A 12,524-nucleotide genomic window follows, 5' to 3' on the forward strand; every position below is an offset into this window, starting at 1 on the left:
GAGAGTCAAAGTCAGACAAGACAATTCCTCTTAGCCCTCCTTTATATCATATAGGTATAATAATACACAAAAAGTATGTTTATGTGTACCACTTCCAGGGGTGGGGGCTTTCTTTGGAATATTACAATCAATCAAAGACAATCTGAAGCATTAAAGGAGATACAACTCTAATGTTGAATGATACCATAAAGCAAACAAAACATTTTATTAATATATGCAATTTTCTACAACAAGGACACTTCTCCCACACCAAAGATTGATGGTACTAAAGCTTTAGACTTGTGATATATATGTCATGTATGTTTAATTTTTTTTTCCTTTCTAATCAAGTGACCTGCTCTCATTTGGTTAAGTTTCAACCACAAGGCATCACAGTGTGATTTTTTTTTTCAAGATACACGTCACAGCACATCAAAAAAAGGAGGAAATTCTGGCGTCTGTGGTAACATGACTTGGTAAACAGCCTCCTTTGAACAGCAAGCGCCAGTCTGCCTCGGCTATATAAGGCAGCGGAGACGTTGGCTAACAGACACTTGCTGTGAGAAGGCCATGAGAGCAGCAGCCCTCTCCGTGCCAAGGCTGGACAAGATGCCAGGAATGTTCTTCTCTCCTAACCCAAAGGACTTGAAAGAAACTGACCACTCACCTTTGGATGACAAAACGCAAAAAAGGAGACCAAGAACTTTGTAAGTTCATTCAGTGTTTCACTTAGCTTATTTTAATAGTAGAGGGACTACAAATATTGAATGCAGGAGAATGAGTACTTAATTTAACTAGACCATAGCAATTACCTATTGTGAGTTACAAGTAAGATCCAGTACTATTAAAAAGTAAATTGTATTATGACATTAAATTAGGTGAGAATGTTGCCAGACACTGACTCATAAAAATGAAAATGATTCTCTGTTAATAGGGCAAAATACTACATCAACCATTTTTATTTTTCCCTTTCCTTGGAAACAATTACCCTGTGTTGTTTTTTTGTTTTGTTTTGTTTTGTTTTTTGCAAATAAAGTTAATTCTACTGAAGAAATATGAATAACCACTTTCTGCCTTTTGTAGTGGAATGGACATGAAAGCTTACCTGAGATTTATGGTGCCACATCTGGAATCGGGAATGAAATCTTCCAAGTCCAAGGACATGTATGTACATTGATATAGTGAATTATCATTGTCATTTAGAAGAGCCTAGGTATTAGTTCTGTATCTTAGAGGTTAATACTGAACATAATAGACTTTATTTCTTTTAGGTAACATGTTAGATAAGATTAAATTATTACTACTAATGTAAAGGAAATATGTGTGCACATATGTCTATTATTAGTTTTTAAAAATAATAAAATTTGTTTTGAAAAAAGATTTTATATATTTGTATAGCTCCAAACTTTATTTGTGGATGATCTTCATGACTATGGTAATTCTAAGAATTTTATGTAGAAATGTTAATACAGTTTATTGCAGCTAGAGTCTTTGTGAAATTATCAAAATGCATCAGCTATTATTATTTCATTTTGGTGTATGTAAAAATATTTTACTAATTCCTCTAAATCTCCTCCCCTGTAGACTTTCTGCTGATGAAGTAATGCAGTGGTCTCAATCTCTCGAAAAACTTCTTGCTAACCGAAGTAAGTGTGTACTGACTACTGCATATTTCTAGCTGCAGTTCTTTACTCCAACAGATGTAATGGCTTCATTTAAACAGTATTTTGAGTAGGCTGGTGTAAAAAATGTTATATTCTGGTTTTTCTAGAGTCATTGATACCCCAACACAGTATGCCTCCTTGTAATATAACATTAACCTTGTCCTCAATTTTACCACTGTCCTTTGCACAAATCTGTCAAAGCAAGTTGGAGTTTTCATCAATCCTATAGAAGCAAAATTATGTTACTGTTATGAAGTCTAAGGTTTTAAAAAGCAAGCTACATATCTAAACATGTGAACTGTCATTTTGAAAGCTGCCTAAAGAATGTATTTTGTATTGATGAACATAAAGAACAGGGTTCTTTAATTGGATTAATATATTGTCTTTTGTACATTCATTAAGTCTGTCATTCATTCCACCTTTATGTGCAATGCCCTTTGTAGGCACCAAAGAGTCACAAAGAAAGATACTATTTTACTACCTTGAAGGTGGTCAACATCAAGAAAATAACTGCATTTTATAGATAATATAATACTTGCTACAATATAATGAAATAATTTTTATACACAAGAGTCTTGTGGGAATTTTCTGATGAAAGAATGAAATAATTTGCCTTCCTCCTGTCATGGGTGTTGCAATGCTAGGGGATTTAGATCCTTGAAGGATGTGTACATTCTCTTCTCACCTGAAATACTGCGAGGATCTTTCCTTGAGTATCAAGTAATTCAACCTCATATAATAAGTGCATCAGTTACATAGTGATACACAGAGGCCTAGCATGATTGGTTAAGGAAATTAGATATCAACGCCTCTTACATAAATCCTTGCTTCCTTATAGTAATCTAAGCTCTGGGCAGTAGGTTGGTATCTATTAGATGTGGCTACCCTCTATAGCTATGTGAACAAGTTTGATCCCAGATTTCTTTTCTATATGTAGAAGTTCTAAGGCCCTCGGCTCTCTAGAAACTAAAACACAGTTATTTCCAAGAAGGTTTATTACCTTCATATGTATATAATGGGACTGACATTTTCTTGCATATTTTTTTCATGTTACTCATTTCTTGTCTCTGTGAATGAATTAGCTTAATCCTTCCACTTCTTTTTAGCTGGTCAAGATGTGTTTGGAAATTTCCTAAAGTCTGAGTTCAGTGAAGAGAATATTGAATTCTGGCTGGCTTGTGAAGACTATAAGAAAACAGAGTCTAGTCTTTTGCATTCCAAAGCAGAGAACATATATAAAGTATTTGTGCATTCAGATGCAGCTAAACAAGTGAGTATTTAGTTCATTATCATTGATATAAAATAATTTAGCTAAAAAAAACCATTCAATATATATATCAAGATGAAATTCTTTGAGTGCCATTTTACTTTTATATATTTATTTAAGTATATTCATATAGGTCAGTGTAGCAATAATATAATTCTTTTATCTGTAAAGATTTTAGCACAGAGAATGAAAAGACTGGGTTAGCAAAACTATCTCATATGTTGAGGGTGGGGAAATGAGAACAGAGACTATTGGCTAGAACTGCATCTCTGGGAATCCTCAGTGAACTCTTTCATACTAATAAAAATAAAATGAAGATTATCATACATACAACTGCAGCAGTAAAACTATGTCCAGTAAGTTGTCTTGTTCACCTTTCAGTAGAGTATTCCTAGCCTAAGCATAAAATAACTGCACAAAGAGCCCTCTCACCTAGTAAATTTTAAAAGAACAAGGCACTCTTTTTTTTAACATGTACCAGTTTATATGGATACATTTTTCCATGTCCATTTCTTTTTGTCTTCCACGTACACTATGAGAAAAGTTGGAGCAAAATGTTTTGTTACATTTTTCATCTCCTCTATACTTGCTATAGGGCTGATTTAAAGTAGGTATTCAAGGGGCTGGGGAGATTGCTAGTAGAATAAGTGCTTGCCTGGAAAGGGCAAGGGATTGAGTTCAATCAGTGGTTGCACCAAAAGCAAAATAATAATAATAAAAAAATAAAGTAGGCATTCAAGAGGTAACTGATTAGATGAGGACTTAAACCATTTCCTAAAAGTCCCATTTGACCCAGTATTCCCCTTCTGGGTTTCCCAGAAGAATTAAAAGCATCACACCACAGTGATATATGTGCACCTGTGTCTATAGCAGCACAATTTGTAATAACTAAATCCTGAAAACAACCCAAATTCCCATCAACCAAAGAATGGATAAAAAACATGTGGTATTTTTATGCAATGGAGTACTGTGCAGCTGTTAAAAAGATAAACTTGAGACTTTTATAGGTAAATGGATGTAACTGGAGACCATAATCATAATTGAAATAAATCATACTCTCATGTGTAAACATCATATTGTCTCCCTCATGTAAGAAACTAAAAGAATAAATAAGATCCAAAATGTACAATACATATGAAATGGAGAAGAACTGTTTAAAAGGGTAGAGCAACTAAGATAGGAGAAAAAGAATAGAAAAGAAAAAATATATATATATGTATATATGTATGTATACAAGATAGTTATACTACTAATTTCTATTAGTTTATTGAAAAAAGGTTTGTGTTTATATTGTTTGATCAATTTTTCATGCCTATATGTTGTAATCTAAGCAACTACTTTGAAGATTAATAATATGTAATGTGTTAACTATTGACACTCTCCTATTATCTTATTTTGAAATTTTGTATCTTTTTTCATTAAAATAAAAAGCAATAACATCATAAAATTGATCATAATGAGAAGTACATATTAACTAACAAGAATTTCTTTTTAGATCAACATTGACTTTCACACTCGAGAATCTACAGCCAAAAAGATTAAATCACCTACTCCAACATGTTTTGACGAAGCCCAAAAAATCATATATTCTCTTATGGAAAAGGACTCTTATCCCAGGTTCCTGAAATCAAATATTTACTTAAATCTTCTAAATGACCTTCAGGCTAGTAGCCTAAAGTGACTGGCTTCTGGGTGAAGGGAACTGAAATGATGGTATCAAGGACAGAAGAGATGTGAGCCAGACTGGCTGCCTGGGTGACCGTTGGTCCCCGAGGAAGAGCAAGAGACTCCGAGTGTCTGAACATGGAAGTTATTCACACAGGACTAAAGGAGCACAAGCAACATAAACACTGAGAGACTAGTGAAGGACAATAGGATGGCACTGTCATGAAATGCAGCTGATCTCTCTCTTAGAAAATCCCTCAGAACTGAAAAGACAAAGTAACACTGGTTCTACAGAAAGTGTGAATAAAACTTAGGAGGCTGATGACAGAATTCTATAAGCTTCAAGTTCAACTGACACTTATGCTACGTACTGTTGTATAAATATTGTATGTGCTGCTGAAATCTTCTTAATTTGGATAACTATTTCAAAAGTATTATATGTATTTAAAAATCATGATTGCTATTATTATTATTATCTTCTATGTATTTGGTACAGGGTCTCACTATGTAGATTGGACTCATAGTGATCCTCCTGTTTCCAGCCTCCCCAGGACTGGGATTAGAGGCACGCACCATCATGCCTAGACTCGGTTGCAGGCTCAGCACACCCAAGGGCAGCGCTGATGCGGCATGCAGTACCAGGAATCAAACACGGTCCCTGCACTTATATAAGCAGGCACTTAGTCTGCTGAGATATCTCACTGTCCCTCGATTGCTATTATTGTCATAAAATTTTTTTATGTTAACTGTATTTGATTTGAAAGTGATGAAGAAGATGGGGATATAGCTCAGTGGCCTAAGCACCTGCTGGCAAACACAAGGTCCCAAGTTCAGTCCTCAAAAAGTGATGAAGAGAACCATGTATTTAACTTAAACTATTGCCCTAAAATTTAAGAAGTCAGAATATACTTGATTTGTGATAATTAAATTATCACAGTATAAACAACAAGCGTGAGTTTTATATTAAAAGTATACAGAAGTTTTTTTTTTTTTAGATTTTGTTGTTATTGGATTTTTTTCACTAAATTAAAAGAAAGGAAAGCAAGGCTCTTGTATGTTCTTCTGGATTTTATGTATTAAACTGAACAGAATTCATGTTTTCTTTCACCATTGCTATACACAAAAATCAAACAAATATGACTTCATGTAGTCAAGCTTCAAACCAATGAGAAATTAATATAGCCTTTTAAAAAGTTATTGAATCATAATTTTGAGAATCCATTCAATTATATTTTATTGTGATTTAAAGTTTTTTTTTAAATTCAGATGATTTTTACATGTAATGTTCCTAAAACTCCTATGACAACTGAGAACTAAATTAAATCATTAGCTCCTAAATTTAGCTAAATACAAACTTTACCCTAATTAATAATCCGTTGTCTTTGTGTTCTACCTCAGATTAACTAAATCAGAATCCTAAGAGATAGAATATGGGAGTCTAGATTGAAAACGCAATTCCAGGTAATTCTGAAGATGAGCTGATAGTACAGAAATTGAGCAGCAGTCCTGGGACCAGTGTTCTTTCTATGTGCAACACTGCCACCCACTGACCACCAGACAACTCCTAAATCATTAACATGCAATAGCCCAATAGTCACCTAATTAGGAAAGTAAAGCTTCTCTGAAGCATCTACAGACAGCAAAAACAGCCAGCATAGTAGACAGCCCTCCCTGTCCAGCTGTATCTCCTTACATGCCTATGCTCTACCTCTTATACAATAACCAGTCATCCCTATACCACAGTGAATCACTGTGCTTAGATACAAGAAGTTGGTCTACTCATTAGGCAATTGCAATGATAAAGAAAACTATGAAGATCCAGTTTTAAAGTATTATTCTTCAGTATCTGCCAGACAACATCTAAAGTAGCTCTACCCCATGTTTTATTTTACACCTTAGGAGGTCATACTGTAAAGAATCTTAGGAAGATTACCCAGTTCACTCATTTGCATTGTCCTCATTCCACCCTTGAATTCTGCCTGACCTCCTCCAGCTTGCCACTGTATAGTGCCCGCTCATTTTTATTCCTCCTGTTCCTGTCTAGGCCCCCACTGTTTGTCAATCCATGTGACTTCTTCCTTTTTTTATGCTTTTTCTAATTTATCCTTTAGATAGTGTCATCCATCATTCTCTAAAATACAGATGTAACTACATAATTTCCCATAACACATAAATTGAAAAGTAAATGTCTCTTTCTGGAATTCAGAGCACTTCCTGTGTGAACTTCAGTGTATTAACTTCCATTACTATCCTCTGGGTATCCTCTCTTTCTTTCTTTTTTTTTTTTAATTTTATTTTAGTAAGGGTCTACAGGGTCTCACTACGTAGTAGAATAGACTTGTAGTGATTCGCCTGAGTTCAGCCTCCCAAGAGCTGGGATTAGAGGCATGTGCCACCCCTCCCTGTCTCAATCAAGGTTTCGGTGTGCCCCGGGAGTGGGGCTGGAAGGGCATGCCAGGGATTAAACCAGGCCGGCCACTGTATCCATCTAAGCAGACACTTTAATCCGCTGAGTTTTCTGGCCGGCCCCCTCATGGTATTCCTTCTACCTTGACATCTAATTAGATTAATCATCTTTTTCTTTGTAGAATCCTCAAAATATGCATGGTTTAAATCTCATTTCACTGTCACCAGCCCTAAGGCTGATCTCCATCTAAAACACCTTTTCCTAACTCTTTGGAGTTTTCAGACTCCAAACAATTCTTCAAAGTTCTGATGAATTAACTTTTCTAAAAAGACTTTTTATGACAACTTACACCATTATGTAGTTACTTTCAAGGTATATTGGGGATGAACTGCAATCTGCAATAAACAGTACTCTCTCCTCCTATTTTAAGACTATTGTCACTTTAAATAGAATCCAGGTGCTTCAAACTACAAGAAGCAAGTAGTTCAACTATCCAACAAAACACAAGTCATAAAGACTGCTGGTCTTTGTCTTAATGAAATGTAATTTTAAAAAGCACCCAATTCTAAGATTATCAAAACTGGTATCTAAGACACTTCTTCATTTTGTAGAAGGAGTCATCCTGCCTCTATAGAGTCATAGTAATATAAAATGTTTGAAAATACTATTTTCTTCCCATTGGCATTTGTGCTGTGCTGTGTGTCATAAGACCATCCATAAAGCTATAAACAATAAAACTGACATATGCTGTCTGAGATTCTCAGCACACAGAGTATGCTTTGTTGTGATACTGAATCAGAAAGAATAAACAACATTGTGGGTAACAATTTCTTCATTAGTTTTTATTTAAGTTTATCTTTTTAAAGACATAATTTACAGAAAGCTAGAGATATAAAGGTAAAAGTAAGAATAATTATATACCCCTTGATATCTAATAAAAATTATGTATGTATCCAGTTAGTCCACATGAGACAAATTCACATTGAATTTTCTTTTTTTCTACATGCACATTGGGATATATTATTTTAGTAAGAAATTTCATCATTTAATGTTAAATTTAAGAAGTTCTGAAATAAGTGAGGAATATTAGAGCAAAGCATGATTTTAAATGCCATGAATATAAATCGCAGTACAGAGTTGTAGAATTTTTCACGGCCAAGTTGAAACTGTAGGCCAGACCTGGCAGTGTATGCCTATAATCTTAACACTTAGGATGCTGAAGCAGGAGGAGTGCTTTGAGTTGGAAGCCAGCCTGGATTATAGAGTGAGTTCAAGTCCAGTCTCAACTGCATAGTGAAATCCTGTCTCAAAAAGACAATAGCAATAATAATAACAACAACAACAACAATAATAATTGGAAACCACATCCAGTCAATTACAAATTACCAGTTAATTGCAGAAATAATTCCATTATCTTTGTTGAGTACCTTTATAGCTAAAAAATGCATCATCCCAAGTCTAAAATGTTATTGTTTAATTTTAATTTTTTATAATTTATACTGTATCTTTGACTTACAATCTATTTATAAGACATGGCACAATATTGTCTCCAAGTATTAGAAACTTTAAAAAGTATATTTCCATTTTCCATTGACTTTATATTAGTTCTTCCTTGTCTTTTACACACACACACACACACACACACACACACGTGTACATACATAGTCTGACACACATATATAACACACATATAGATCCTGACATAAGATTCATACTGTTTTGCAGAAATCTTTAATGGCCTTTTAAATGGGTTCATCTAATATAATTATATTATTCATAGTCCTGCATAACTACTATTTTGAGAGCTCTTTATTCCTTATCCAAGACCATACAGCAACTTCTCTTGCCTTCTGGATTAAGATCTTTGTTATTTTCCATATGCTACCTCTGGAGGCATTAGAATATTTTGAGTTTGTATAATTGGAAAATATTTTACTTTTAGTTTTCAAAGGTATGTTTGCTAAGTATAAAATTCAGTGAGAAGAGATCTTTTTTTGTTCAGTTCTTTGAATTAGTCTAGTTTCTCATCTTTACTCTTTTTTTCTAATGTGGAATAAGATGCTATTTAATTTTGTTCTTCCATAGCTAATATTTTTCTATGTATATGCTTCAATGATTTTTTTCTTTACAATAAGTTTTGCACAATTTCATTTTTGTGTATCTTGGTATGATTTTATTCATATTTCTTGTGCAAAAGTTCAATTTTCTTGTAAATGTGATGGTATAATTTCAACTAAATTCACAAAATTTAAATCTTTAAATATTTATTGCCCACCTCTTTCTACTTTGAGAATGCTAATTATATGAATATGTTTCTTATTTTGGAACAGAGTAAACTATTATATGACTGGTCTATGAATTTTTTCTTCTTCATTTTTATTTTAGACAATTTTCACTGTTATATTCATTTATGTTTGAAAATATTTTTTTACAATGTGCAATCTATTATTAATCTCATGATATGTATTCACTTCAGAATTATTTCTCTAAAATTTACTCTACATCTTATATCTATACTCTGATTTCTCTTCGGATCATATAAATCTTTCACCTTTTACATCTTATATTTTTCACATTTCAATATTTGTCTACTATTTTTAATATGCTATATAATTATTTATTTTCAATAAAGTTAATAATGAGAAGAAAACAAAGAAAAACAGGCTATTTTCGTTAATCTCTTTGAAAAACGTATAGGCCAGGAATGTTGCTAGATCCACATACTACTTGTCTAGTTCAGACTGAAACTCTTTAGGATAAGCATCTCAGCTTCATTTTACTGACCAACAAATAAAGAATTAAAGAGATGAATAGTATTATCTAACAACATTAAATTACTGAGTTGCAGATCCAAGATTTTCACGTAGGTCTATAATGTTTCACTTTTCTTACAACAGGCTTCCTGGAAAGGTTATAATTTCTCTGTGCTTTAAAACCACAAGATTTAGTGTGCGAAGTGCATTTGAAAGAAGACGTATGGCAGGAAGGCCAATTATCAGGTAGTTTCGTAGTCCTGCAGGAAAGCATCATTGAAGTAAAGATATAATTAACACATGGAGATGGAGAGGGTAAGCAGGCAATACCTTCCAGACAGTTTATGTACCAAATAATTAAAAACCTTGGGAAAAAATGAGGGGTCTAGACTGGACCCCCCAAAATTATAGGAAAGTTCTCAGATGTTACATATTGTTTCTGACATCCTTCAATTACAAATGTGCATTAAAAAACTTGGAAATAGAAGATGGAAACACAGGAAGAATGTTAAGTAAGAAGTAAAAAGATTAAAAAGTTCCACATACATAGTATTTTCAATAGATAACAGCTTACCCTCATGCCTCCCCCCACCCCCTGCCAACCTCCATAGAAACCATACCACAAGTTTTCTCTCAAAGTTCACTTTATTTTGGACAAAAGTTGAGGTTTGCAATTTATGTTCTAGGGTAAGAACGAAAACCAAGGATCTAAGGACACAACCAATTTGTGGCAAATAACAACTTTAAGGTCAAAAGCAACTTTCAAGCAGAGGAAGCAAAAGTGAAGCTTAGGATTCATGCCAAGGGAGAGACAAAACAGCTGTCAAAGACAAAGCACCAACAAACACAACAAAGAAGGATTATGATGACAACATTGGTAAACAGGAATTTTACCTTTTGAAGAGAGCACCTAGCCATTAATATGATTGTGTGTCTGTATTGGATCTACACAGTTGGTGCTATGTCCTAGTATTCACTTATTCATGGAGACAAAAAAGGCCTGATGTAGCCATTCATTCTCTAAGCATAAAACTCCTCAAAGTGGTTAAGTTTTTTTTTTTTTTCCTATAGTTGTGGATAGAGTAAAAGACCTATCTTAAGGTTCACACATTTTCCTATATTCCCAAACTACTGCTTCTATTTTAGAGAAACAAAGAAAATGAAATATTCAGTATGCTGTGTTTAAATTAGTAAGATTAACATATTATGCACTAAGGGCCAGCCAGATAGCTCAGTGGATTAAAGCCCCTTAGGCAGGCACAGGGACTGAGTTTGACCCCCAGCTTGCCATGCCCACCCCACCCCCAGGGCACGCTGAAACAGCGATTGAGACTGGGCATGGTGGCACGCACCTGTAATCCCAACGCTTGGGAGGCTGAAAACAGGAGGATCACTAAGAGTTTGATCTACGTAGTGAAACCCTGTAGACCCTGCAGACCCTGCAGATGCTGTAGACCCATTATATATATTATGCACTGATTTTAATTTTTACACTCAGCACAAGATTCTCAACTTGAACTAGGCATACAAACAAATTGCAAGGGCCGATCAAATAGCTCAGCCAATTAAAGCGCCTGCAAGCAGGAACCAGGGCTGGGGGTTCTATTGCTGGGCCTGCCATGCCTGCCCCACCCCCAGGGTGCACTGAGACTTTGATGGAGACAGGGCATGGTGGCGCGCGCTTGTAATCCCAGCTTTTGGGAGGCTATAAAAAGGTGGATCACTATGAGTCTGATCTAGTAGTGAGACCCTAAACACCCTGTAGACCCTTCTCAAAAATACAAAAAAAAAATTGCACTTAATACAGCATTTCATGCTTAAATCTGTCAGTTAATTGAAGCTTTATGAATGGCATATGTGAACAAGTAATAGGTAGAGCACGATCCTGTATTAGGAATTGAATGAGATATTTCATAGAATGTATATTTTGCATAATTTCAAGTAGGGTAATTATAATTCATTCTATCTATGAGGGTTGTAAGGACTACCAAAGTTATGAGGAAGAAACAAAACTATTCTTTCTTCAGCATTTTATTTATTTTTATTTATGTACTATTTTATTTATTTTTTATTGGTATTTTGTGCAGGGCCTCACTATGCAGCTTGGACTCCTAGTGATTCTCCTGTTTTCAAGCCTCCCAGTGCTGGGATTACAGACATGTGCCACCACACCCAGACTCAGAAATTTCTTAATATGTACTTCAAATTACTAGGTTTAACTAGAAGAATCTAGATCATTTTGTAGAATATGGTCTACAACATATCTAAAAATTAATGAATATATTCACTAATAGTAACACATAAATACATTCCATATGTCCAATTTGGAGTTAAGAGACTGAATAAATAAAACATAGCCATCAATTTCTGAAAAGGTCACTGTTTCCTTAGAGAGAAAGATAAAAATGAGTTTCAGCATAATAGACTCAGAATTGTCTTTAGCTCCTCCTGGAAATCCTGGAGCTATTTTCCTTCTATTTACCTCCTATAAACACCTCCTTAACTTCTTCATTTTGACACAATTTCATTCTTTGGCTTTGTGGTATGAGTCCAGCTTGTACAAAATTAACTGTTTTCTACATTGAGGTCCACCAAGATTAATAGGAAGTAAAGCAGGGGTGAGTTCAATCCCTGGTACCACAAAAAAAAGAAGAAAGATAAAAGAAGAAAGAAGAAAGAAGGAAGAAGGAAGAAGGAAGAAGGAAGAAGGAAGGGAGAAGGAGAAGGAGAAGGAGAAGGAGAAGGAGAAGGAGAAGGAGAAGGAGAAGGAGAAGGAGAAGGAGAAGGAG

At 34.5% G+C, this 12,524-nt stretch overlaps 1 protein-coding gene across 1 annotated transcript; it reads left to right on the forward strand.

Moving 5' to 3' along the window:
• The first annotated feature begins 539 nt into the window (after window positions 1-539).
• On the forward strand, window positions 540-5,081 carry Rgs1 (regulator of G protein signaling 1). The gene is made up of 5 exons (XM_004625294.2): window positions 540-686; window positions 1,063-1,143; window positions 1,564-1,625; window positions 2,750-2,913; window positions 4,406-5,081. The coding sequence occupies exons 1-5, from the start codon at window positions 550-552 to the stop codon at window positions 4,589-4,591; spliced, it is 630 nt and encodes a 209-aa protein (XP_004625351.1). The 5' UTR covers window positions 540-549; the 3' UTR covers window positions 4,592-5,081.
• The last annotated feature ends 7,443 nt before the right edge of the window (window positions 5,082-12,524 follow it).

Source organism: Octodon degus, unplaced genomic scaffold (assembly GCF_000260255.1).
Source record: "Octodon degus isolate 3935 unplaced genomic scaffold, OctDeg1.0 scaffold00009, whole genome shotgun sequence".
Classification (NCBI taxonomy): Eukaryota; Metazoa; Chordata; class Mammalia; order Rodentia; family Octodontidae; genus Octodon; species Octodon degus.

Excerpts from the sequence above, each read along its gene's own strand:
- Rgs1 (XM_004625294.2), top strand. The coding sequence starts at position 550 with ATGAGAGCAGCAGCCCTCTCCGTGCCAAGGCTGGACAAGATGCCAGGA. Across the intron at positions 687-1,062 it reads AAAAGGAGACCAAGAACTTT|TGGAATGGACATGAAAGCTT; the intron begins GTAAGTTCATTC and ends TGCCTTTTGTAG. Across the intron at positions 2,914-4,405 it reads ATTCAGATGCAGCTAAACAA|ATCAACATTGACTTTCACAC; the intron begins GTGAGTATTTAG and ends ATTTCTTTTTAG.